The sequence below is a fragment of the Cervus elaphus genome, chromosome 5 (genome assembly GCF_910594005.1).
Source record: "Cervus elaphus chromosome 5, mCerEla1.1, whole genome shotgun sequence".
NCBI lineage: Eukaryota > Metazoa > Chordata > Mammalia > Artiodactyla > Cervidae > Cervus > Cervus elaphus.
The window spans coordinates 119,924,496-119,949,718 of record NC_057819.1 but is presented as its reverse complement, the minus strand read 5'-3'; the positions used below and the strand labels follow the sequence as shown (position 1 = coordinate 119,949,718).

At 59.1% G+C, this 25,223-nt stretch overlaps 1 protein-coding gene across 2 annotated transcripts; it reads right to left on the bottom strand.

Moving 5' to 3' along the window:
- Positions 1 to 1,471: 1,471 nt before the first annotated feature.
- Positions 1,472 to 23,365, bottom strand: ACE (angiotensin I converting enzyme). Of its 2 annotated transcripts, XM_043904979.1 has the most exons (25): positions 22,963 to 23,365; positions 22,142 to 22,309; positions 21,431 to 21,524; positions 20,832 to 20,975; positions 20,246 to 20,437; positions 19,600 to 19,697; positions 19,061 to 19,233; positions 18,467 to 18,690; positions 17,935 to 18,079; positions 17,551 to 17,649; positions 17,179 to 17,301; positions 16,406 to 16,617; positions 15,628 to 15,764; positions 14,663 to 14,821; positions 14,286 to 14,373; positions 12,359 to 12,502; positions 12,020 to 12,211; positions 9,056 to 9,153; positions 8,684 to 8,856; positions 6,338 to 6,561; positions 5,888 to 6,032; positions 4,408 to 4,506; positions 2,515 to 2,637; positions 2,073 to 2,260; positions 1,472 to 1,905 (listed from the first exon to the last, which is right to left on the bottom strand). In XM_043904979.1, the coding sequence occupies exons 1-25, from the start codon at positions 23,206 to 23,208 to the stop codon at positions 1,676 to 1,678; spliced, it is 3,918 nt and encodes a 1,305-aa protein (XP_043760914.1). In that variant the 5' UTR covers positions 23,209 to 23,365; the 3' UTR covers positions 1,472 to 1,675. The 2 variants fall into 2 exon arrangements, with proteins under 2 accessions (XP_043760914.1, XP_043760915.1); XM_043904980.1 differs by lacking the exons at positions 16,406 to 16,617; positions 17,179 to 17,301; positions 17,551 to 17,649; ... (7 more) ...; positions 22,142 to 22,309; positions 22,963 to 23,365 and adding an exon at positions 15,857 to 16,106.
- Positions 23,366 to 25,223: the final 1,858 nt, after the last annotated feature.

Sequence of the window (25,223 nt, the reverse complement as noted above, 5' to 3'; positions counted from 1 at the left end):
CCCTGCAGCTTATAAAGATAGGAAGGGGGTCATGTGACCATGACCTCTGTCAGACAAACAGCTTTTGAAACATCAGGCTGGGGAGGGGGGGTCATTAAAGAAGTCTTCGGTGGTAGAAGGCTTGGAACTATTTAGAGGCTATGTTTATAAATTCCACTGTCTCAAGTAATCATAAACTTCCACCCTCTTGCAAATCCGGAATACCTCAACTCCACATCCTGACCCATGGAATAGGCCTGCATGATTGCGTCTATGTGCCACACACACACACAAATACACAATCACAAACACACAATCACAGGCACATAAACACAGACAAACACAATCACAGACACAGGTACACACATGATTACACAGACACCAACACAGACACATATTAACAGAGACACACGAACACACACAGATACACACACACACACACACACACACACACTGACACAATAGCAGCTGGAGACTGGCAGGGTGCAGAAGCTGTGGAACTAAAGGATACTAGGGGGACAGATACTAGGGTTGGGCCAAGTCTTATCTGCAAAGCCAAGAAGAGGCACAGGGCCAAGGGTCCTCCCAGGGGGGCCAGGCTTTGGCCAGGTTCTAGGTTTGGCATTTAAATATTAAGAAAAAGACAGTCTACTCACGCTAACTGGAAAAAGGTTACACAGCTGTAAATACGTGTGATCAGATTTAAAATATGTGTTGAGAAAAACAGGCTGGAACTATGTATACCAAATGTCAACAGTGCTTATCTCTTGGTGTTGATATAAAGGGCTTTTCTTTATACATTTCTGTATTTTTTAGCTTTTCCACGATAAACATCTAGATAAAAGATTTTAAAATGTCCCTCAAAATGATACTCCCTCAATACTAGGCTGGCCTCTGAGGAAGGCTTGGGGTGAGGGCGTGTGCTGGGGGCAGGGGCAGGGGCAGGGGTGGTCCCCGCAGTCAATCGGTGCGTGGGCACCTGCTTCTGCCCAGCTGGGGCTAAGGGTCCTGACCCTGGGCTCCACGGGCAGTACTCCGGTGGCTCTGAGCACGTGTGCGAGTGGACACGGAGCTGGGGCAGGCACGGGCCAGTTCTGTACCCTCAGCTGGCAAGGCGCTCCCCCCTGGGGAACTAGAGGCCAGCCAGGAGCCTTCCGTCCTGGGGACTGGACCATTTATGGGAATAGCTGGGGCAGGGCTCCAGCATCCCAGAATGTCTGCTCCCCCTTTGCCGCCCAGGGCCCTCCTGGGCCAGTGCCCAGGCCTGGCCAGGCCTGCCTGCCCCAGCAGGACGGGGGCCAGCTGCCCGGGCTGGACTAAGGACTGGCCTGGGCGCTGGGCGGTGCTGGGGCCAGAGCTCAGGGGCATTTTCCAGCCTCTTCTTGGAAAGAGATGAAGACCCCTGAGAAGTGACCCCCCTTGATTGGCAGGAAGCGAGGGAGCTTCCCCGTTGTTGTCCCTGGCTTCCCAGTGAGGGACACAGACGCAGATGGGAAGGCAGGACCTTTAATTGTATCCACAGGGAGACGGGGAGAGGGTTCCACGTGAGGGGGCCTCTGGGTCTCTGGGGACCAGGCGGCAGGGGCCATGGTGGCCCGCGGTCCGGAGGACTGGCGAGGGGAGGGGGCAGGAGGAGGAGGAGGGGGCGGCTGGGGTGAGCGGTGGGAGCAGCGCAGGGCCCCTCCCGGGTCTCCTCTCAGGAGTGTCTCAGCTCCACCTCGGAGCCGAACTGGGGCCCGTGGTGGGGCCGGCGGAAGCTGTGGTGGCGGATGCTGAAGAGCCGCTGGGTGAGGCCCAGTGTGGCCACCAGCAGGGCGACGCCCAGGAAGAGCAGCACCCACTGGCCCACTCGGGCCTGCTGCTCCTCCAGGTTCAGGCCCAGGAAGTTGACGCGGCTGGGGCCCGCGAAGGAGCCTTCCAGGCGAGCTGGGCGGGGAGGAAGGAGAGCGGGCGCTGGGCGGGGCCGGGCACACCGCCGGCTCCCCAGCCCTGAGCGCGGAGGCCGCACTCCAACCTGCCTTAACGTGGGAGGGCCCCAGCCCTGAGCGAGCCCCGGGGCTGCCCTGGGGCCCAGGGGGGGTGGGTGGCGGTACCCGAGTTTGGCGTCCAGTTGTACTGAGGCCAGCCCAGCTTCTCCCCGTGCCGCCCATTCTCCGTTACGAGCCAGTCCAGCAGCGGCTTGAAGTAGGTCATCATGGCGGCAGCCGACATGTTGGACTGGCCCGTGATCAGCCGCATGGCTTCGGGCCACGGCTGACTGAAGCCCAGCTGCATGGCATCCCTGGGGGAGCCCCAGGAGGGGAGCCGAGTCAGAGAGACAGGCTGGGAGGCTCCCTGCCCCCATCCCAGTCTCACATCCCAGTCTCACATCCCAGCCTCCTCTCCCCCTGGGACTGAGAGGCCTGGGCAGGTCTGGGGCTCTGGGGAACGGGTGACCCCGGCCAAAGGCATGATAGGTGTTCCTGGAAGAGCTCCACTGGGAAGTAGGTCATCATGGGGAGGACAGGGGTCAGAGCAAGGCCAGAGGAGACTCACGCCAGGAGCTTCCCGGCCTCCTTGGACTGGTAGATGTCACACTTGTGCAGGGGGCCCTGGTGGCCTGCCGCCTGACACAGCGCCTGGTGGAACTGGAACTGGATGATGAAGCTGACGAAGTACCTGCAGGAGGGCAGGCCAGGCCTGGGGCGGGGGCTGGGGGCAGTGCCACGGAGCCCCAGCCCCCCCTGCCTCTCGCTGCCTTCCATGACGTCAGGGTGAGCCCGTCCTGGCCTGCAGAGTCGTCCAGGCCTCCTTCCCCGCCTACCACCACAGAGCTGCCTCCGCATGGAGCACCTTGGGAGAGCCGCTCAGAGCTCCGGATGCTCATGGGCGAGGCGGGGTGGGGCAGAGACCATCAGAGATGTGGCAGGCTGCTCTGGACACAGAAACGATGTATTTGTCCCTGAAGTGTTGCCTACAGGGTCATGCCTCTGACCGGGCAGGGAAGCCAGCCCAAATGACCTCCTTTATCCCAAAGCAGTGGGAATTCCCTGCAGAAGTCTGCCGGTCAAGGAGGAGCAGCCTCTCTGAATGTGGGGAGGTTTTGAATGTCTTGAACCAGCGGTGCAGGCGGCAAGGCTGGGCACAAGTCACGTGCACTGTCTTTCCTGGCCTTTCCTGTATGTGCTTTGCTAAGGCTGCTGGTCAGAATCTGGAGGGTGATCCCTTTGCCCGCTCCCTCCTGGAGAATTATCTGTGCTAAGCCCAGAAGCTAGCTGTCACGTGGGCCGGCTTCTGTGTGAAAGTGAGTGCCAGCTCGGGAGCTCAGAAACCTGTTGGGAAGGCTGGTGGAGAGTCTCTCTGCAGGTCACCCTGGTGCACTGGCTGGTCAGGCCTGCGTGGAGGTGCCCTTGATTCTCCTTGGCTCCCTGCTCCCCCCGCTGCTCCCTGGAGCCTCTGAGTAGACTTTCTCTTCCTTCCTAGACTCGGGCACAGAGCTCACCCACCTCATGCTTATTTATTAGGTCCTGACTGTGCTGACATTGCTCCAGGTGCTGGGGTGGAAGGCTGGGCATGGTTGGCAGAAGCCCTCCTTCACTGGCCTTCCAGGGAGCACAGGGGCCCTCTGCCCCAGATATCCCTGCCTCACAGGAGGGCTCCAGCTCCTCTAATCACCCTTCCCAGCCCCCAGCCAGTGCTCCCCTGCAGCACCCAGAGGGAGAGGGCGCATGAATGCGGTGGCTGCATGACTGATGGCACTGCTGTGTTTCTGCTTTCCATTTAAGACAGTGATTTAATGATGGTAGGTTATGGCCGCCAGTTCCCAAGCGTGTTCTGAATTAAGACTATGCTAAGACGTGAACTCTTGCAACAGGATTCCACAGGTGGGGAAGCTGTTGCTTGCAGTGACGGAGGGATTTACTCAAGGGAACAGTCATGGAGATGAGATTTGAACCTGTACTGTCTAATCCCAAGGCTGTGACCCTGTACCCCTAACAATACGGCCTTCCATTCAGCTGGGCCTCTAATCCTAGCTCTAGTGGGTAGAAGGTATCCCAAGTGCAACTCAAATTATGTCACAGGAAATATGTTCAATACATATAAGGGAACAGAATGCTGTAAAAATGAGCAAACAGTGCTCAGGGCATGGTCTGGCTGTGGGTCATGGTTCATGTTAACTAACCAAGGTCTTGTAACCATTAGTCGGTTATAGTGAAGTTTCTGTTTTCAACTGTCTGAAGGGCGGGGGCTCTCATGGTATCACAAGAGTGAAACAACGTCAGTCTTGGTTACAGGTGAGTGGCCCAGACACAGTGCGCCATGCACGGGTCCCCAGGTCACCCTGATGGTAGCTCCTGGAGCAGGTAGCTCTTGGAAGGGGTAGCAAAGGTGTCTGAACACCACACGGAGGCACTGCCCGTCCTGATGCCCTCCTCCCTTTCCTGTTACCTGACATAAGGCACACTTGCAGGAATGTGGAACTTGGCCCCTGGGTCAAAGTCGTCCTGAGATCTGGCCAGTGGGGGACAGACACCCTGGTACTTCAGCCTGTGGAGGAGGAAGACACATTAGAGGGAGCGTTTGGGGACAATCAGCACTTCCTGGTGGCTCAAACGGTAAAGAATCCATCAAAAATGCAGGAGGCCTGGGTTTGACCCCTGGATTGGGAAGATATCCTTGAGAAAGGAATGTCAACCCACTCCAGTATTTTTGCCTGGAAAATCCCATGGACAGGGGAGCCTAGCGGGCTACAGTCCATTGGGTCACAGAGAGTCAGACATGATCGAGTGACTAACACTCACTGTTTGGGGAGAATCAAGGCAATATGGTGCCTGCCCTGGGCCTGCCCTGGGTGCTGACTACTGCAAGATGCAGCTGTGCCTTTGTGGGTCACTGCCCCCGGGTACCCCATCGCTCACACACACACACACACACACACACACCATTATATACCATACATACAGACACCCCAGGTGCACACAGGCAGGCACACACGCACACACACACACAGACACACACACACACACCATTATATACCATACATACAGACACCCCAGGTGCACACAGGCAGGCACACACACACGCACGCACACACACACACACACACACACACACCATTATATACCATACATACAGACACCCCAGGTGCACACAGGCAGGCACACACACACGCACGCACACACACAGACACACACACACACACCATTATATACCATACATACAGACACCCCAGGTGCACACAGGCAGGCACACACACACGCACGCACACACACACACACACACACACACACCATTATATACCATACATACAGACACCCCAGGTGCACACAGGCAGGCACACACACACGCACGCACACACACAGACACACACACACACCATTATATACCATACATACAGACACCCCAGGTGCACACAGGCAGGCGCACACACACACACACACACACCCCTAGACACTATACAGGCAGACACACCAGGTACACACAGACGCAGGCACACACACACACACACACCTAGATATCATACACACAGATCAGGTACACACAGATGCAAGGACACACACAGACACACACTTACATACCACACAGACACACCAGGTACATACAGACAGAGGCACACACATACACACACACACCACTAGACACCATACAGGCAGACACACCAGGTACATACAGACAGAGGCACACACATACACACACACACACCCCCCGAGACACCATACAGGCAGACACACCAGGTGCACACAGACGCAGGCACACACACACACACCTAGATACCATACACACAGACAGACCAGGTACACACAGATGCAGGGACACACACAGACACACACTTACGTACCACACAGACACCCCAGGTGCACATAGACACAGGCGCCGGCACACACCCCATGGAGACCCCAGCCCACACCCCACAGCAGGGCTCTAGAACCTGAGGCTCCACCACTCCTGGTTGTAGTTCTCCTTGGTGACACTTCCGTCGAACACCCTCCAGCGCCACTGGTCGACGAGGAAGCTGAAGGGGATGAAGGCGATCTTGTCGAGTGCCATCTTCATCAGAAAGTTGATGTCCTCCTCTGCCAAGAGAAGGGAGTCCAATGTCAGATCCAGGCCTGCCTCCCACCATGTCCTAGCAGTGGGCTGAGCGGGTGTGCGGTGGGTGGAGTGGGTGGAGTGGGCAGGGTGACCTGCTTTTCCTTGGGTCCTGCGACCCACCTCTTGGGATAGGTTTTCCCTCCTGCTCTCCCTGCTGGCTGTCCCCTGGCTCCCCATGTTCTGTCCTGGCGCTGCCTGTGGCCCATGGAGCCTCCTTTCTGCCTCCCAAGCTCGCTGCCCCTTCTCGGCCCCTCTGGCCGCCTGGATCCCCCCGTTCCTCGCTCACCGTAGCCACCGTCCCCGCTGCTCAGCAGGTTGATCTTGTGCAGGTGCGTGGGGGTAGACACAGAGAGTGCCAGCACGTCCCCAATGGCCTCGTGAAAGCCAGGGTTGGCTCCCTCCCGGAAGGTCACGGGCAGGTCCTTGTACTGCATGAAGTACTGAATGTGGCCCATTTCGTGGTGGGCCACCACCAGGTCCTCCATGTTCACCGAGGTGCACTGCTTGATCCTGGAACACGGGGGTGGGAGAGAGACAGTGAGGAGCCCTGGGGCAAAGGCACCTGCCAACCCTGTTCACAGAGCAGACGCCCAGGACCACCACATGCAAGGAACACAGCATCACGGGGAGGAAAACCAAAAGAAGCAATGGAGGAAATCTGGGAAATGCCTAGTTCCCAGTCTGGGAAAAGCACAGTCCTCCAGGCCATCCCCCTGCCTCCAGCTCCCCGAACACCTCAGGTCTGCACTGCTGTGTGTGTGGCTTTCTAACTGTGCGAGGTATGTGCTCTGGAGGCATGGGGACCCTCAGTCACGGTCACTGACTTTCTAGGATGTTGGTCCTGTGGTTCCTCTTCTCACGTTCTGTCTCTCCCTAGTCTCAGGTTTCCTGAAGGAAACAACAGTGTCTGGGCTCTTCTGCATCCCATGTGCCCAATGCCAGCAGGCAGATCACCCCAGGATTTCTCAGGGCCAGGACTGACGGGACATCTGCCGAGCTGTCTGAGCAGGGGCTCCACGTCCCTTTCCGTCTTTTGTGAGCCGAGGAAATTCACCCTTGGATCTAACCAGAGCTTTTAAGCTCAGTGGACCCTTTTCTGTCGTTCTATGGCTAGGGGAAAGAGCTGCCCCAGTGACAATGCAGTTGGGGTCTGCCCACCTTCTGTTAGGACTCCCTATACAAGCGAGGTTCCCCAAGGAGCCCTCACCCCTGAGATTATCTGTCTGCGCCCAGCCCTGAAGCTCTGGTCTCCATGCCTCTGAAAGAAGAGCCCAAGGCCAGGTGAGCCAGTGAACCTGCCCGCTTTGTTCTAGGACCTCTGAGTCCACTCTTCTCATCAGAGATACTTCACCATCTCTGCCACTTCTCCCAAGAGGTGGAAACTTCTTTATCTTCTTTTGAACCTGAGTTGTGACTGGTTGAACCTTGTGACTTGCTTTAGCCCATCAAATGTGGCAGGAGTGACCTGTCCCAGTTCTGGACTAACTTAGTCTTTAAGAGATCTGGCTGCTTTTGCCTTTGCTCTGCAGATGCTGGCCACCACGTAAGAAATCTGACCACTTAAGGCTGCCACCCCATGAGGCTGTCCAAGCTCTCCTAGAGAGAGACATCTGTCCAGACCCCAGCTGCTTCAGCCACACCAGCCCAGGCACCCAGCATGTGAATGCAGGAGCCCATGTGAGCGTCCCTGCGCCTGCACGTGCCACACAGAAAAACTGAGGGAGGCAGCCGACAGCCAGGAGCACAGCCCCAGACCGAAACCCCGCTGAGCCATGCCAGCCGTCTGCAGCCATCAGAGCTGCCCCAGCAGAGGTCTCCACCACTGCAAGGCAGGACGAGCCATTTGCACTGTGCATTGCCTGAATCCCTTGCCCATAAAATCACGAGCAGACTTCCCTGGTGGTCCAGTGGTTAAGAACGAGCCTGCCAATGCAGAGGACACAGGTTTGACCCCTGGTCTGGGAAGGTTTCACATGCCACAGGGCAGCTAAACCGATGAGCCACAACTACTGAGTCCACACTCTTGAGCCTGTGAGCGGCAACAAGGGAAGCCACTACAGTGAGAGGCCCACGCGTTGCAGCTGGAGAGGAGCCCCTGCCTGCCTCAATGAGAGAACGCCCTCGCACAGCCACAAAGACCCAGTATGGCCATAAATACATTTAAAATAATAATTAAAAAATCATGAGCATAGTCAAATGGTGGTTTTACAGCCCTGGGTTTTGAGCTGGTGTGATAAACAGCAGTAACTGAAATACTGTCCACCAGTGAAGACAGCTCCCGAGCCCTCAGAGGTGAGTAGATCCGTGTGATGTGACGCCCCCACACCCCCATGTGTCTCCCTGTTTCAAGGCACAGGCAGGAGGGAGAGGGTCCGCTGTGCACAGGGCCTGCCCGAGAGGGAGGCTGGCTGGCGGCTCACACAAGGCTCACCCCCAGGACTGTGAGCTGGAACCCTGAGCTGATGCAGCTGGTCAGCGCTCAAGGAGACCCTTGAGTGGTGGATGGAGTCCCCCTGCCATAAGCTGGTGGCCACGCTGAGGCCAGGTCCACCTCTCCAAACCCTCCGCCCCCAGCTCAGACTTGGACTCGTCTCCTTGGCCTCTGGGCTCAGGACCTGCAGCCCGGACGCACCTAAAGTCCTTGCCGTTGAAGAAGTCCCAGGCGGAGGCGTGGCACACCACTTCCCGCCCATCGGTCGGCTTCTCCAGCATCGACTTGTTCCAGAACTCGGGGGGCATAGGCAGCAGCCCCAGGGAGGTGAAGAAATTGTCTGCTTCCTTAAACATCCTTAGGGGTGTCCAGCCCTGCAAACAGACGGAGCTCTGCTGAAGTTGGGGACGGTGGCGATGGACTGTATGCCACTGTGGGAGGGCCCTGGGGGAGGGCCAAGCTGGAAGCAGCTCCTGAATTAGGGGGCCCTCTCCCCCTGGGGCAGGGCTCCCCGCCCCACGCCCTGGGGCCGCCCTGAAGGAGCAGGGGTGCGAGGAGGGGGCCAGTGCGGACCTGCTTTATCATGGCCTCCGTGGCATCCATCTTGGGGGCTGAAGGGAAGGGTGCCACCAAGTCATAGATGTTGGACCAGCTCTGTGCCCACATGTTCCCTGGAGGCAGGTAGAGGATGAGATGCAGAGAGAGGGGACACAGTGTTGTATTTTAGGCTCAGCACCGTCGCACAGCGTGAGGGACCAGATCCCAGTCCTGCTGATCATAACCTGCCCAGCCACTGCTGTGTCCCATCTACGTCACCTGAGGTCAGTTTACGCAGTCAGCTGGCAAGAACCACCCTCCTGGGACTTCCCTGGTGGTCCAGTGGTTGAGAATCTGCCTTCCAATGCAGGGGATGTGGGTTCGATCCCTGGTCAAGGAACTAAGATCCCACATACCATGGGGCAACTAAGCCTGCACACAGCTAATGAGCCTGAATGTTCTAGGGCCTGTGAGCCCCAACTAGAGAAGCCTGTGTCACAGCAAAGACCTAGCACAAAACCAAAAAAAAAAAAGGATCACCCAACTGCCCTCTTTTAGGAGAGGTTGATGCCTCGGCATTTAGGGCAAGATGAGAGTAAAGAAGCTTTCCCAAGTGGCTCAGATGGTAAAGAATCTGTCTGCAATGCTGGAGACCCAGGTTCCATCCCTGGGTTGGGAGGATCCCCTGGAAAAAGGAATGGCAACCCACTCCAGTATTCTTGCCTGAGAAATCCCATGGACAGAGCAGCCTGGTGGGCTACCGTCCATGGGGTTGCAAGAGTCAGACACCACTGAGCAACTAACACCTTCATGGCCAAAGAAGACTAAGTTTGAGCTGATGTCAAGTGGAGCCTATGGGTGCAAGTCAGTGAGGGTCAGAGTGAGTGAGAAGACAGAATGGGATGGGTGCGCAAGCTCTGCTCTGAGCCCAGCTCCCAGGCCAACAGGCACCTGCTTTCCTTCCTGGGGTCTGTGTTTCTCGGCCAATGAGCTGGCATTCTCTGGTCTCACCACAGAGGGACCAAGGGTGGCTGGTCTCTTGAGCTGCAAAGAACTAGACCCAAAGCCTGAAGGGGGTCACCCTCATGATCTGTAAACAGTGTGTGGCCCCATCTAGTCTCCCTGTTCACAGTGAGGCGCCCCCCAGGAACAGGGCCCGATGGTCCAACAGACACAGGAACCCAGTGGCCTCTACTTGCCCAGTCCCTGCCACCCCCTGTTGTCTCCAACTGCCCACTTCATGCCCTCAGGGCATCTGAGTTTACAACCCCTGGAGAATGAGGGTCCCCAACGAGGGGACATTTCACATGCTAGCAAGGTAATACTCAAAATCCTTCAAACTAAACTTCGACAGTACGTGAACCGAGAACTTCCAGATGTACAAGCTGGATTTAGAAAAGGCAGAGGAACCAGAGATCAAACTGCCAACATCCATTGGATCATAGAAAAAGCAGGAGAATTCCGGAAGAGTATTCTACTTCTGCTTCACTGACTACTCTAAAGTCTTTGACTATGTGGATCACATCAAACTGGAAAATTCTTAAAGAGATGGGAAAACCAGACCACCTTACCTGCCTCCTGAGAAACCTGTATGCAGGTCAAGAAACAATGGTTAGAATTGGACATGAAAAAACAAATTGGTTCCAAATTGAGAAAGGAGTACATCAAGGCTGCATATTATCACCCTGATTATTTAACTTCTATGCAGAGTACATCATGCAAAATGCCAGGCTGGATGAAGCACAAGCTGGAATCAAGACTGCTGGGAGAAATGTCAATAATATCAGATATGCAGATGACACCACCCTTATGGCATAAAATGAAAAGGAACTAAAGAGCCTCTTGATGATGGTGAAAGAGGAGAGTAAAAAAGCAGGCTTAAAACTCAACATCCAAAAAACTAAGATCATGGCATCTGGTCCCATCACTTCATGACAAATAGATAAACAATGGAAACAGTGACAGACTTCATTTTCTTGGGCTCCAAAATCACTGTAGACAGTGACTGCAGCCATGAAATTAAAAGCCACTTGCTCCTTGGAAGAAAAACTATGAAAAACCTAGTTTTAAGAAGGACAAACCATATTAAAAAGCAGAGATATCACTTTGCTGACAAAGGTCCATACAGTCAAAGCTATGGTTTTTCCAGTATTCATGTATGGATGTGAGAGCTGGACCATAAAAAGTAGGCTGAGAACCGAAGAAGGGATGCTTTCAAATTGTGTTGCTGGAGAAGAGTCTTGAGAGTCCCTTGGATTGCAAGGAGATCAAACCAGTCAATCCTAAAAGAAATCAACCCTGAATATTCATTGGAAGGACTGATGCTGAAGCTGAAGCTCCAATACTTTGGCCACCTGATGAGAAGAGCCAACTCATTGAAAAAGACCCTGATGCTGGGAAGGATTGCAGGAGGGTAGAGAAGGGGAAGACAGAGGATGGGGTGGTTGGATCATCAACTCAATGGACATGAGTTCGAGCAAACTCTGGGAGATAGTAAAGGGCAGGGAAGCCTGGCGTGCTGTAGTCCATGGAGTCTCAAAGAGTCTGACACAACTGAGTGGACGACAGCAACACCCTCCCAGATCCTTTGCCTGAACATCATGTCTACCCTTCTCTCTCCTGACATGACCACTTTCTCCAGCGGTCAGAACCTCTCGCCCTTCAAGGCTTTGTTCACAGCCCCCTCCTGGGGAGGCCTTCTCAGCTCCTACTCTCAGCCCCCTCCCCACCCTCATGCTGCCTGGTGCTGTGACCTGGGAGGCGGTCTCCCCAGGACAGGCCTGTGAACTCTGCGCACTGCCCCATCCCTGGTGACCGGGGCCATGTGAGTCTATAGCAAACATGGCAACAAGCGCAAGTAGGGGCTCTTCTTCCCACCCCCAACCCGCACCCCACTCCGGCCCTGGCAACATTCCCCTGCCCCGGGCTCCAGTGTCCCCTGCAGACCCTTCCCAGTCCGCCCTCTGCCCTCGGACCGCGGCCTGCCTCGCTGGCGCTCACCGAGCAGGTGGGCTGGGATGGGGCCCTCCAGGTTGATGACCTCGGGCCCGTAGTGGTGGTGCAGGGCCCGGCGCACGTAGGCGTGCAGGTTCAGGTAGAGCGGCTGCAGCTCCTGGAACAGCTGCTCCAGCTCCTCCTCTAGGAAGGGCATCTCGTACATGGACCTCCAGGAGTCCCCGCCATCCTGGTAGCCTGCGGGGGTGGGGGTGGGGTGCGGCCAGGCTCTCTGAACACCTGACCGTCCCCGCAGCACTCCCTCCTTCAAGGACTGCCCCCCTCACCTCTTGGGTCTCAGAGGACCCCACTGAGGGCCCTGCTGACCCTGCAGGGAGCACTCACCATTGAGCCTGGCGGCCTTGTTGGTGAGCTCCACGTATTTGGGGAAGAAGGGAAGGATGGACCGCCCCACATTGTCCCGCCAGCTCTTCCACGCCCAGGCCAGGTCCTGATAATTCCGGGATGTGGCCATCAGCTTGGTCAGATCTGGGCAGGAGGGGTGGGATGGCGTGAGCCCCTAGCTCCTGGCTCACCTCCCACCTCCTCCAGAGCTGGGAGAAGACGGGAAGGGGCAGCACAGGTCGGGGAAAACTGGAGACAGGCTGGTGCCCTTTCTGTGGGGCTTAGAGGTGCTAGGCCCAGGCTCGGCGCTGCACGGATGTGACCTCAGGCAACTACAGGGCTGCCACAGCCCCATGAGGGGTGCCCTTGACCCTCTTTCCACACAAGCCATTGGTGACATGGCTGCATCTCCTAGCCAGGAAGTGGCCAAGCTGGGGCACAAACCCAGGGCCCAGGCCCCGGAGCTGCTGCTCCCCATTTGTCCCCTGCCAACCCCTCCCTGGGAGAAATAGCCTGCAGGTCAAAAGATGGGGGTTCTTGGTCGGTTTCCTCCTGACCTCTCTTGATCTGTGAGATGGGGATAGTGCCGGCTTGGGGGCAGGATGACCCTGAGCAGGGACTGGTCCTCCTACATCTCTGCGTCCCTGCGGGCCCAGGTTGCCCCTCACACATTATAACTGAACCGCCTGAATAACCGCTGTGCGGGCCAAGTACAGACAGCCACTCAAGCACCACCTGGGATCCGTGTCCTGTCAAAGCCATGCCTGGATGCGTGGCCTCCTGGGTTATGGGTTACATGGGGCTGACGTGGCCTTTGCAGAGCTGGGATGAGGAGGCCATGAGCATGTGGGTCAGGTGTGAAGGGGGCCCCGCTTCCTGCCTGACCTGGCCTGAGACGGAGGCCTGCAGGGATCCACCCCTTGCTGACCTGCGCCCTGTGCTGAGATGTGCTACGCGCTGTCCACTTTACACAGAGGAAGTACATTCAAGGTAACTTTGTTTGGGAGAAAACACATTTTGAGAAGTTTTCATCTGTCCTCTGCTGATGTGAGTGTTCTGTTTTGGGGGATGCTCTTATTGTCACTACCGGCAGCGATCCGACAGTCCAGCCCCAGATCAAGGGGCTGAGTGATGGGGGGTGGAGGCCACATTCCCTCTAACACTCTTGTCCATAAACAAACACACGCACATGTATATCCACCCCCACTTGCGTGCCTACCCACACACACAGCCCCCAGGCCAAACCATGTCCTAGGAAAACTGCTTCTCTCTCCTGTTTATTTTCCATTTCCCTTTCTATTTGTGATTGTTCTAAAGTGGGAGTTGGGCAGAGGGCCAGGAAGAGACTGTTTCTGGGTGGAGATTCCTCAGGAAAAATGTTCATGTCTCTGGTTCCCTGACCCTGGGAATGGGGGGCGGTCAGTCAGAGGGGGCCGGGGGTGTCTCTGTGTGCAGGTACTGCGGTGTCGGGGCTGAGCTCCTTCAGAAGAGGGAAGGTAAAGAAGGACCGGCCCGTCTCCTGTGAGAGGAAGAGGACTTGCCAGAGCTGGTCCATTCCTGCTGGCCTTGGAGGGAGTGAGGTGGGAACGGCTTCTGCAGGCTGGGTGGGGTGGGGGCCAGGGAGGAGCGCGAGGGGAGTAGGTGCCTAGAGGGGAGTCCAAGCCCCTGAGAGAAATATTTGAGATACACCTGCTCTGAAGGGCAGAGTGCAGGGCGGAGCCGGGGGCGGGCTCTGGGCCGGGTGGGGGACCAGTGCAGAGATGAAGCCGGGCTGGTTCTAAGCGGTGGCAGAGAAGCCCCACCGGTGGAAAAGAAGGAAGCGCGTTTCCTGGGTATGCTGGACCCCCGAGTCAGAACTGAACGCCGCCCTTTCGCAGCCAGCACCCCAGCCTCCCCGGGCCTCCCGCTCACGGCCCACTGTGCTCACCAGGCTCGAGTCGCAGGCAGGTGCCGTTTTTGTGGCACACGGAGGCCACGCTGTAAGCGGTCTCCATGTCCAGCAGGATCTGGTTGTACTGCGGGGGAAGCAGAGGGGCAGCGAGCTACAGACCCGGCCTCCTGTTCCTCGTGCGGGGCGGGAGCTGGGGGTGGGGGGGTTGCTGGGCTATGGGCTGGGGAGGGGGCTCCCAAAGCCCTCCCTTCTCAGCGAGTCTGGGGGTGTGCACAGAAGTGGCGGAAGTCAGGACTTGACAACTTGAGGCGGGGGAAGCAGCATGAAGGCCACATGCCGCCCCTCAAGCTGGGACCCTCTCCTGGCCTGGGGTCCCCCACCCCCTCTCCCCACCCAGCCCTCCAAGTTCCCACCTCTTCCAGCTCCTTGACGGGTAGTGCCGCCCGCTCTAGATCCTGAATCTTCTTTATTATCCGCTTCATGGTGGCGTTCTGGAAGTTGGTCACGTCGAACTTCCTGGCCCAGGTGCCGTACTTGACGGTGTGGTTTGCCATCTGTAAGTTCTTCTCCATCTGCAGGCACAGGGGGAGCCATATCATGAGGCCCAGGAGGAGCTCTGGAAAGGACTCCTAGGAGGAGCCATCGTGCGGGAGTCAATGAGGCTGGGTGTCGGGGGGCGGCTTTATCAAGTTTCTGCCTTTGCCCATAAAGACCTTCTGCAGCCCGGACTGTCTGTGATGTCCTGTATGCAGTACACATGCCCTCAGCCAGCAAGACATCACGTGGCAGAGGCAGAGAAGGAAAGCCCACCCCGTATCCTGAATGCTGTTGGGACAGAGGCAGCTTGGCATTCTCTCTGTGGCCTCTGAGCCTCAGGGTCCCAGCTGTAAAATGGGAATAAGGTCACTGGCTTTGCAAGACTGTTGAGGAATACACGAGGCAACAGATGTCGAGTGCCAAGGAACAGTGGCCAGTACACATGGGTCTTCATGAAACGTTAGTTCTCCGTGGCTCACCGTGGTTATGATCTCTGCTCAGCCACACAGACGCAGAGGGGGTCGAGGTCGGGGGGCAGATGTAGCCCTCGCTATGGGTGGCACACAGGAGCCTTCAGTCTTTTTAAAAACTGACTTTGGCATCAACTTACTTTTGCACAAATCATTCCGTTACCAACAACAGATTGTTAACGAAAGACAACCTGTTTAGGCACTGGGTGTGTGCCTACCCGAACCTAAAATCGGACGCTTTTCAATATGCCACAGGGATTTTTCACAAATTCTGACAGCATGTCCCCACTGGGGTGATGCTGGGGATGGGATGGCGGCCTGCATCGCCTTGGGTTTCAGAGGACGGGCCCTGTGGGAGGAGGGGCCCCTACCAGCAACTTGCTGTTGTCCGCACTGATGTTGGTGCTGTAGTTCCAGTTGGCCTCGGCATACTCGTTCCACACCACCTGGGATCTCCGGTCATATTCCTCCACAAACTTGCGGGCCTCGGTCTCGTCGGACACCAGGTCTGTGGGACGGAGCAGAGGGACACAGACAGGCCTCCCCTCGCCCTCCCGCCGCGGCCCGGGCCGCCCCGCCCCGCCCCCCAGCCAATCCCACTTGGGCTCTGGGCTTTCTTCCGGCTGCTGGTTGTTGAGGGGTGGGTGGTTGAGTGGCGGATGGTTGTCTGACTGCTGCTTGTTGCCTGGCTGGTTGTTTGCTGGTTGACTGTCACCTGGCTGGTGGTCCCCTGGCCGGTGGTCCCCTCACCGGGGACCAGCAGGGGGCGCCCACAGCAGAGCAGGAGGAGGAGGAGGAGGCGAGGCAGTCCTGGAGCAGCCCAACCATGGCCCATGGCCGCAGCAGAGCAGAGCCCTGCAGCCCCCGCCCCCGGCCAATAAGAGCGGAACCTGCAGTGTGACCTCATAGAGCAGTGTGCCCGCCAGCCAGCCCCCCTGCCTGGGCCTCAGATCTGGGCACGCCCTCCCCAGGAGGCTGGAAAGATGTGCCCACTCTACCCCAGGGCCCTGCCGAGTGCTCAGGGGGCTGCCTGACCCTCCAGGCAGGACGCCAGGGCCTGGCTGGACAAGCTGATCAGGAACGGTGAACTGGGGGCCTGGGTCCCGAACCCAGAACTGAGAACCCGCAGCACCCTGCCCCAGGCTTTACCGATGCCCTCTGGGTAATTGTCGGGCATCGGCGGGCGCCACTGATACTCCGGCCAGCCCAGGACCTCGCCGTTCTGCTGGTTCTGCTCCTCGAGCCACTGTGTGACCGGCTGGAAGTAGCTGAGCAGCGGCCTAGCGTCCAGGTTGTCTGAGCCGACCATGTCCTTCAGCACCTCCTGCCAGGGCCGTGAGGAGCCTGCCTGCAGCAGCGCCCTGTCGGGCAGAGCAGGTGCTGTGGGCACAGGGCTCTCAGGCCAGGATCCGTGGCAGCTGCCCTGGCCCACCTGCTCCACCTCTGGCCACTTCTCTCCCCACTGGGTGGCAAGAACGGCAGTGTTAAGTCTCAGGGCCTAGGAGCTCTGTGAAAGGGGGACATGTGTCCTGCCCCAGGCCAGCCAGAGGGGCTTCCCAGGTGGTGCTAGTGGTAAAGAACCTGTCTGCCCCTGCAGGAGATGTAAGAGATATAGATTCAGTCCCTGGGTGGGGAAGATCCCCTGGAGGAGGGCATGGCAACCTACTCCAGTATTTTTGCCTGGAGAATTCCTTGGGCAGAGGAGCCTGGCGGGCTACAGGCCATGGGGTTGCAAACAGTCGGACAAGAATGAAGTGACTTATCATGCATGCCAGCCAGAAAGCCCACTCAACAAGCAGTTGATGAGAGAAAGAAAAGGAGTGGGAGTGGAGAAGGGCTCCCTTCACTGGCGTGGTGGTGGTGCCCCCACCTGATACACCCTTCACCGAGCTCTCCCCTCGCCCCCCAAACTCCCCACACACCGGAGCTTGGCCCCCGCCTGGGTGGACTGGTAGATGTCACACTGGTGCAGGGGGCCTTGGTGGCCCGCTTCCTTGCACAGCGCTTCGTGGAACTGGAACTGCAGGACAAAGCTCACGAAGTACCTGCAGGCACAGGGTGGGCGTGAGGGGGATGGCAGAGGCCCCCTGCCTGGGGCCCAGCTAGCTTCCACAGGGCAGAGGCTGGATCACGGGCTGCCTTGCGGGAGAACTGAGAACCAAGCTTGGCTCAGGAGAGAGGCCCACTCGAATTCCAGGTTGTGGAGGGTCCAGGGGAGTATCGGGACAAGCCTGGGATGTGGGGGCCCAGCGCAGGGGGAAGAAAGTAAGGTGTGCCAGAACTGGGGGCAATACCTGATATATGGGGTCACATTTGGGACGTGAAACTTGGCTCCAGCGTCAAAGTGGGTTTCGTTTCGGACAACCGGAGGACAGATTCCCTGATACTTGGTTCTGGAAGAGGATGTGGTTAAGTTGTCTTAGGACCCGAGGGTTGTACACAGGCTGATTTTCCCTTTGCAGAAAAGGCTGCCAAGCAGGCATTCCCACTGGCCGTCCCTCCCCATCCTGGAGAACTGGGGATGACCACCTGTCCCACGGAGTTTTAGGCAGGAAAGAAGAATGCCGTGAGGAGGAGGGGGGAGGTGTTCCTGTAGAGGAGGGAGGCAGGAGGCAGGGTATCCGGGAAGGTGGTGAGGGCCCCTGGGATGAGGCCCCTCTCCATCCCTCTTTGCTCACCGAAGATACCACCAGTCATAGTTGTAGAGGGAAGGGGGGGTTCGCCCACTAAAGACCCCCCAACGCCACTGGTCCACCAAGTAGCCAAAGGGCAGGAAGGCAATTTTTTCCAGTGCCATCTTTAACAAGTAGTTGATGTCGCTCTCTGTTGGGAGATGAGATAAGAGAGAGGTCAGAGGGAGAGGGGGAATCCAGTTGGGACAGGGGGCCCTGGGGGAGAGGCCGGCAGGGTGGGCAGATGCAGAGAAAGGAGTGCCAGCCTTTGGGACCATGGCATCCTGCTTGGAAGAGGATGCTTGGGCCGTGGAGCTGGGACTCAGGGGAGTCCCACGCTTGAGTCCCAAGCTTGCGGAAGCTTGGGACTCCCAAGCACGCGGGAGCTTGAGGCCTGGGTGGATCCCCAGACCTGCTTGATGTGGGGCAGGGAGGCAGAAACGAGAAGGGCAGATGGGAGCAGCGACCAGTGGGGTCCTGCTGGGGGACCCAGTGGGGTCTGGGTGGGCTGGGCTGGGTCCTCTCCACCTCCGCATACCTGTGTCGTTGGTGACCTGGTCCAGCAGGCCGATCTTGTGCAGGTGGGCAGGAGTGGAGACGGAGAGGGCCAGCACATCCCCGATGGCCTCGTGGAAGCCGGGGTTGGCGCCTCGGCGCAGGGAGACGTGCTGGTCCTTGTACTGTAGGTAATACTGCACGTGGCCCATCTCGTGGTGCACCGTGGACAGCTGGTCCATAGTGACCCGCGTGCACTGCTTGATCCTGGGGCAGGGAGAGGGCATGCGTGAGGGCGAAGGATGGGCAGGACAGGGACCAGAGAACACCTGGGGAGGCTGGTGCCAGAGGGAAAGAAGCCAGGCGGGCGCTGTCCCGGGCTTCCAAGGAACTGGTGCGAACAGGCAGACCTTCACCCTGCCCCAGCCCGCACCCAGCCTTTCCCCTCCATTCCAAGGTACAAGGCTGGCTGCCTGTCAGAGCTGCCTAGTGAAAGCAGCCTACTGGCAGCCCTGGAAGAGACCCAGCCTCCCGGCCGGTCTCGGAGCTACGGCAGAGGTGGGCCTGGGAGCTGGCTTCCCTGTGGCCCGGCTGCCCGGCCTTTGGGAGCCTTGCAAGCCGCCTCCAGCATTGAGACCTGAAGTCCTTCCTGTTGTAGAAGTCCCAGGCGGACGCGTGGCACACCACCTCCCGCCCGTCGCTTGGCTTCTCCAGCATGGATTCTGCCCAGAACTCGGGTGGCATGGGCAAGAGCCCCAGGGAGGTGAAGAACTCCTCTGCCACCCGGAACATGTGTGTGGCGTTCCAGCCCTGGGGGTGGAGGGGTGGGGGGGGCACACTCGGGTCAGGGGCCAGCTGCTGGAGCCCACCCCGCCTGCCCCGGGGGCACGTCTGGGGTCCCCCACTCAGGTCAGTTCCCTGCTCACAAAGAGCGCCTCTGCTCCGCGGCCTCCCTTCCCAGAGGCAGGGCCCCTACTGGCTACTGGATAAACAAAAGTGGCCTGCTGCTCACTGCCCCCCTCCCCTCCCGGCAGGGTCCTGAGGGAAGAACTGGCACCTCAGCGAGGACACAGGCCCCAGCGCACGGCGGGGACACACACTCCAGGCTGCGGCTCCTCCGCTCCTCATGTCTGCCTCCCTCTCGTGGCCCCCGCCCGGGCCTGACTCGGAACTTACCTTCTGCACCATGGTGCTGGTGACATCAAGATTGGGCTTGTTGGGGAAGGGCACCACCATGTCGTAGATGTTCTCCCAGCTCTGGGCCCACATGTTCCCTAGACAGAGGAGGGGGGCCGACAGCTTGGCACCCAGCCCAGCCCAGCCAGCGCCTGCTTCCGCAGGCGTTACTGAACAGCACCCCTGGTGTCTGGACCTGGGGCACTGCAGGGCCACAGCCCGCCTGACTGGCTCACACGGCAGTCCACCCACACTCCCGAGTGCTCGGCGTTCCCTGGGGCTGGCAGAGGCCAAGGTGCCCAGGTGATGCAGCTGGGGTCCTTTCTGACAGCGCCAGGTCCCTGCCCTCCCCCAACCTTGACACGGGCCCACGGGGCCGGCTTTCTGGGACATAAAGTGGGGTTCTTTCTCCTCCTCCACTGGAGCTAGAGCCTTCAGGGTGGCTCCTGGCTCTGCATTTTACTGGCTGTCTGCCCTGTGCCCTGTCTCTCGTGTACCTAAGCCCCCATCTGAACAGGAGTGATCATGAGAAGGATCACCGACTGTATGGGTTCACGTGCGGGCGAATGAGCAATGCAATACTCTGAAAGGTGAAACGTGATGAGGCTGACCCTGGTCATGTGTGGAGGTGAGGCCAGGCCCTTACCCAGCAGGTGAGCGGGGATGGGTCCCCTGAGGTTGATGTATCTGTCCCCATATTGGCGGTGCAGCGCGCGCCGGACGTAGGCATGGAGGTTCAGGTAGAGGGGCTCCAGCTGCTGGTAGAGGTGCTCCAGATCCTCCGTGAAGGTGGGAGAGTCATACCAGGAGCGCCAGTAGGCCCCTGTGTCCGAGAAGCCTGGGGGGGGTGGCATTGGGGGTGCAGTTCAGGCCCCAGGCTCTGGCACCTCCCCCCTAACTATCACCTGGCCATTCTCCCGGCTCAGGGCCAGTGTATCTGCCTGCTCAGTGCAAGGGAAAGCTTGGGGGTTACTGCTCTCAGTTTTCTAACTACGGTTGCTCCAACTCCAGCTAAACAGATCCTGACATATATGAGCCCTACAGCTGGGAGGAGTGCCAGGAGGGGCAGCGTGGGGCTGACGGGGCTAAAGCCCAGCGTGGCCACCCACCATCTGTGTGGCCTTGCACCAGTGTAGGGAGGCATCGTAACAGCTGCCCTGTGTGTTTTGGGGCCCAGTGGAGACAGAAGACGGGAGGGTAGCACCACACAGAGGCCGAGTGGGTGTGCTCACCATCCTGCTTGTAGGCCTCGTTGCTGAGGGCAGTGAAGTCCTGGTATAGGGGCTTCAGTGGGATGCCCGCGGCGTTGTGCCAGCCTTCCCAGGCATACAGCAGCAGGGCATAGCTTCGTGAGGAAGCCAAGGCGTTGGTGAGCTCTGAGACACAGGCGGGCAGGGTCAGTTCAGAGGCTGCTGCCTCGAAGTCAGCAATATAGGAGGAGGTTTGTAAGGAAAGCCATGGCGGCGGCGGCGGGTGGGGGAGGGGGGCGGCGGTGGTGTGGTCTAAGGCCTGTGGAGGGCTCTTGGCGGGGATGAGAAGGCCCATTAAGGGAAAACCAGGTGGCGACAATGAAGGCCAGTTGTGATGGGAGAGGAAAAGCACATGTGAGGGTGAGGGTGGGGTCGGGGCTGGAGGCTGGAGATTCCAGAAGTCAGTCGGCCTGGAGGAGCAGGGTTTGGGGGCATCAGGCACTCTGGTTCTAATCAGAGGTTCAGGCCTTTGGGTTTACCCCCTCTCTCTGCAGAAACGTGCCATCCTCCTGGGGGCCGTGGGGTGGCGGGGAAGGGCAGGAAGCCCGGGAAGACAGAGACAGGAGACTCAGGCCTGTTACCTGGGTCCAGGGACCAGCAGGGGGCAGTCTTATTGGGGAAGCAGACCTTGGCTGTGGAGTAAATCCTGCTCATGTTGCTTAGCAGAGCGTTGTACTGGGGAGTTAGAGTTGAGAAAATGTTAGTGATGAACAGCCCTCGGAGGTAATCTGGCCGCCCCCTCCTCTTTTTGCTGGGAGGAACAGGGTAGATGCCCCGAGAGGGGGATGTGTCTTGGACAAGGCCGCCTTGTGGCACTCGGAGCATATCTGAACGGGAATGGATGGGTTTCGCTACCACTGGAGCGCGCCTGTGGAGATGGGAAACTGGCATCCTGAGAACTAGGGAGCAGGGTTCAATTCTGAGCTCGGCCACCACCTGAGACCAAATCCCTCTCATTCCCTGACTTTGATATCCTCTCCACCTTTCGGAGGAAGCCCTTAAACCAAACCACCTATGGAGAAACTTTGAAAACCCCTGTTTCATCTTTCACTGTTTACTTGAATTTTGCTTTCTACTCCGTGACACTTGCTTTAATATAAAGTAACTTCTCTCACCTCATCTCCAGGGAAATCAATACTTCAGGAATCCACTCTGCTCACAGGGGCTTCCCCTGCAGTCAGGGCCAGTAGAAGTCCTGTGGTCCCTCCTGGCCAGACACCCCCACCTCTCACCATCACCGTGGGCACTGGGAGGGTACCCGGGTGAATTCTGCCTCCACCCCTCAGGCCCACCTTCTGCCGCTTCTCTAGGTCCAGGTTGGCGGGGCCCAGGGTGCGCACGGCCCCGATGATGCGCAGCAGTGTGGGGTCGGTAAAGTTCTGCCAGATCGGGTCGAACAGATCCTTGGCCTTCTGGCCCCAGGCCTCTGAAAACTCCTGGCTGAGCAAGGCTGCTTCCTCCTGTGGGCACCAGGAGGGCACGAGAGGGTAAACAGGGGAGGCCATGGCGCTGGGGCAGGGGAGGAAGGTCAAGGACTTCTGGAGACCGGGGCTGGTGGGAGCACTGTTCCCTTCAACTGGGCCGTGGGGGTGAAGAAATGGGGCGGGGCGGGGGGGGTCTGCCTCAGGGAGGCGGTGGAGCAGAAACGCGCCATAAAAGAGGCAGGGAGACGAGAGGGTGATCAGACAGCGACGAGCGGTGACAGGCACAGGGAGCGAGGGGAAGGTGGTGCGGCCAGAGAGCGGGGGAGAACCCAGAGCAGAGCGGGTACCCTCAGCGAAGACCGCCGCGGATCCAGCCCGGCGTCACCCCCGGCGCCGCCACCTGGGGAGGACTCGGGGTCAGAGTGGCCGGCCTTATCCATTCGGTTCCTTATTGGGCAGGACCATGGGCCCAGCACCGGGCCAGGGAACCGACTGCCTATCTGCTGGGACCGCTCTGGGATTGGGAGAGGGGGTGGCTGGAGAGGAGGCAGGCGGGCCCCGCCCGGACCCCGCGGCTCCCGGGCCGGGGGCGCGCGCGCGGGGCGGGGACTCTCCGCCCCCCAGCGCCCGGCCGCCGGGCTGTGATTGGCCGCCCGGGCCCCGCCCCCGCCCCGGGCCCGCGCGCCCACCTGGCGCCGCGCGTTCTCCTCGGTGATGTTGGTGTCGTGCGCCCAGCTGGCGGCCGTGCTCTGGAACAGCACCTGCTCGGCGCTCGAGTTGAAGCTGGCTGCGAAGATCTGCGCCCCGGCCTCGTCGGCGGTAAAGTTCCCCGGCTGCAACTCGGGGTCCAGCGCCAGGACCACGGGCGGCGGCGGCAGCAGCAGCAGCAACGGCAGCAGCAGCGGCGGCCACCGGCGACCCGACGCGGCCCCCATGGTGCGGTGCGCAGCGCAGCCCCTTCTCCCGCGCAGCGCCAGCCCTGCGGGTTATAAAACCCGGCCGCCGCCGCGCCTTCCGACACACCCCCACCTCCCCGCCCTGCCGCGCTTCCTCCTCTGCTCCAAAGTCCCCCGGCCGCTGCGCGGGCCTAACGGAGTGAGGCGGGGACCGAGGCTTCCTGGCCCGCCCCGGGCAGGGGCACCGGACCGAGGAGTGGCCGAGGCGGTCCCCGGCGAGATGCAGCCGGGGTGGGGGTGGGAGGGAGTGGCGGACGGGCCTTAGGTCAGGCTCTCGCAGGGGAGGCTAGAAAGGAGAACCCCTCCTCCTTCAACACACACACACACACCCCCACACCTATGAAGCTGAGAGACCCAGCAGTTTGCTGGAATACCCCAGCCTGCCGGCGTGCCCTCCCCTTCCATCAGCCTCGGTGCAGGGACCGAGCGGCCTCTGACGCTCAGTCTTCCAGCCTTACCGCCCGGGGCTTTCTGGGCTCGGAGTGACAAGGTGGGGGAGCTGTCCTCAGAGTCGCTAGTGCCGCGAGACAGGTTTAATGACTGTGACCCGGTCCTGCTTCTTCACGAGGCCTTGGGGGCAGAGGGTGTGGCCCGCATGGGTCGGGGAAAGACTAAGCTTCTGCAGGCATCTGGGCGGAGGCTCAGGGACCCCGGTTCACCTGGGGACTGGCGGGGGGGGGGGGGGGTTTAGATGGGGGAAAGAATGGGGGGTTGTTCTGGGAGGGGAGGCATAGAACCACAGGCACACCTGCTTCCTTCACACATGCTGTCATTCGCTCAGGCAGGAACAATCACACAGACTTGCCAACTTGGAGCGCTACAAAGATGACAACAGAGATGACAGAGGAAGATGCTAAGACCCAGGTTGAATGGCTTGCTCCCAGTCACCCCAGGTCTCCACTCCCCATCAGTCTTTCCCTGCCTCATCCAGTGTCCCTGTGTGACAGGCAAGGGGGAAGAAGGACAGTGGCATCCTCTTGAGGCGGTTGTGGAGGCTGAGGGTCCTTCCCTTAGGCTGCTGAGCATCACGGTGTCATCCCCAGAGGTGGGAGGGACGGACCAGACACCGACAAGGGTGTGGACAGGGAGACGGAGGAAGCGGAGGCTGTGCAGAGGGAGCAGGGAAGCCGGCCACAGCTGCTCAGGAGACCCCCACCTGTTCTGCAGCCGTGGGCTCGCCGCACCTGGGGAGTGGGTGCAGGAGGCCGAGGGGCCCGTGCCCATGCTGGGTTGTCAGGTGGCATGGTGCCAGGGAGATGTGTGGAGGAGGATGGAGGCGGGGGGAAGGAGGTGGGGAGAAGAGAAGGGTGGCTGCCCCAGCCTAGGAGGAGGGGGTGGCAGGGCGTTGTCAGTGGAGGGGGGCAGGAGGGAGGGGAGGGGAAGAAGGGGCGAGGAGGGCTGGGGCCCTCACTTTCCTTTATACCAGTGGACACCTCAGGACTGGCGAAGTGGGCACCTGGGATCAGAGCAGCCCCACTGAGAGCAGGGCTCTGGCCTCTCCTCCGCAGAGCTCGCCAGCTCGCGATCCAGTGGTCCTAAGGCTTGGAGGGCTGTGGGTCGTGTGTGCACAGGGAGCGGATGTCTTCCAGGAGGGAACGGTATCTCTGCCAGCTAAGGCTTGGGTGGGGGAGATTTTGAGAGTGGTACCCCTTCAGGCCCCAAAGCAGGGGTCTTGGAGTGGGAGGAAGGGTAGAGAGAATAAGGAGTCTGAGGCTTAGCTTGAAACCAGGGAGTCCTTCTCTTCTATCAGGAAAGAAAGCGTGGAAAGCAGGAGGGAGGCAGGTTTGAGCTGGGCCTCATCTCTGAGGAGCTCTTGAGCACCGGGTCTGGGAGGCTGGGGGGCAAGTGTTCCAGCTTCAGGTCAGACACATGGCCTGGGGACCATGTCTATGGAACATGTAGGTGAGGGGCTGAGTTCAGCACGGAACAGCCTCGGCCTCCGTGAAAAACCATAAAAGTAAAGTCTGAAGGGGTTGGAAGATGATCTAAAAGTA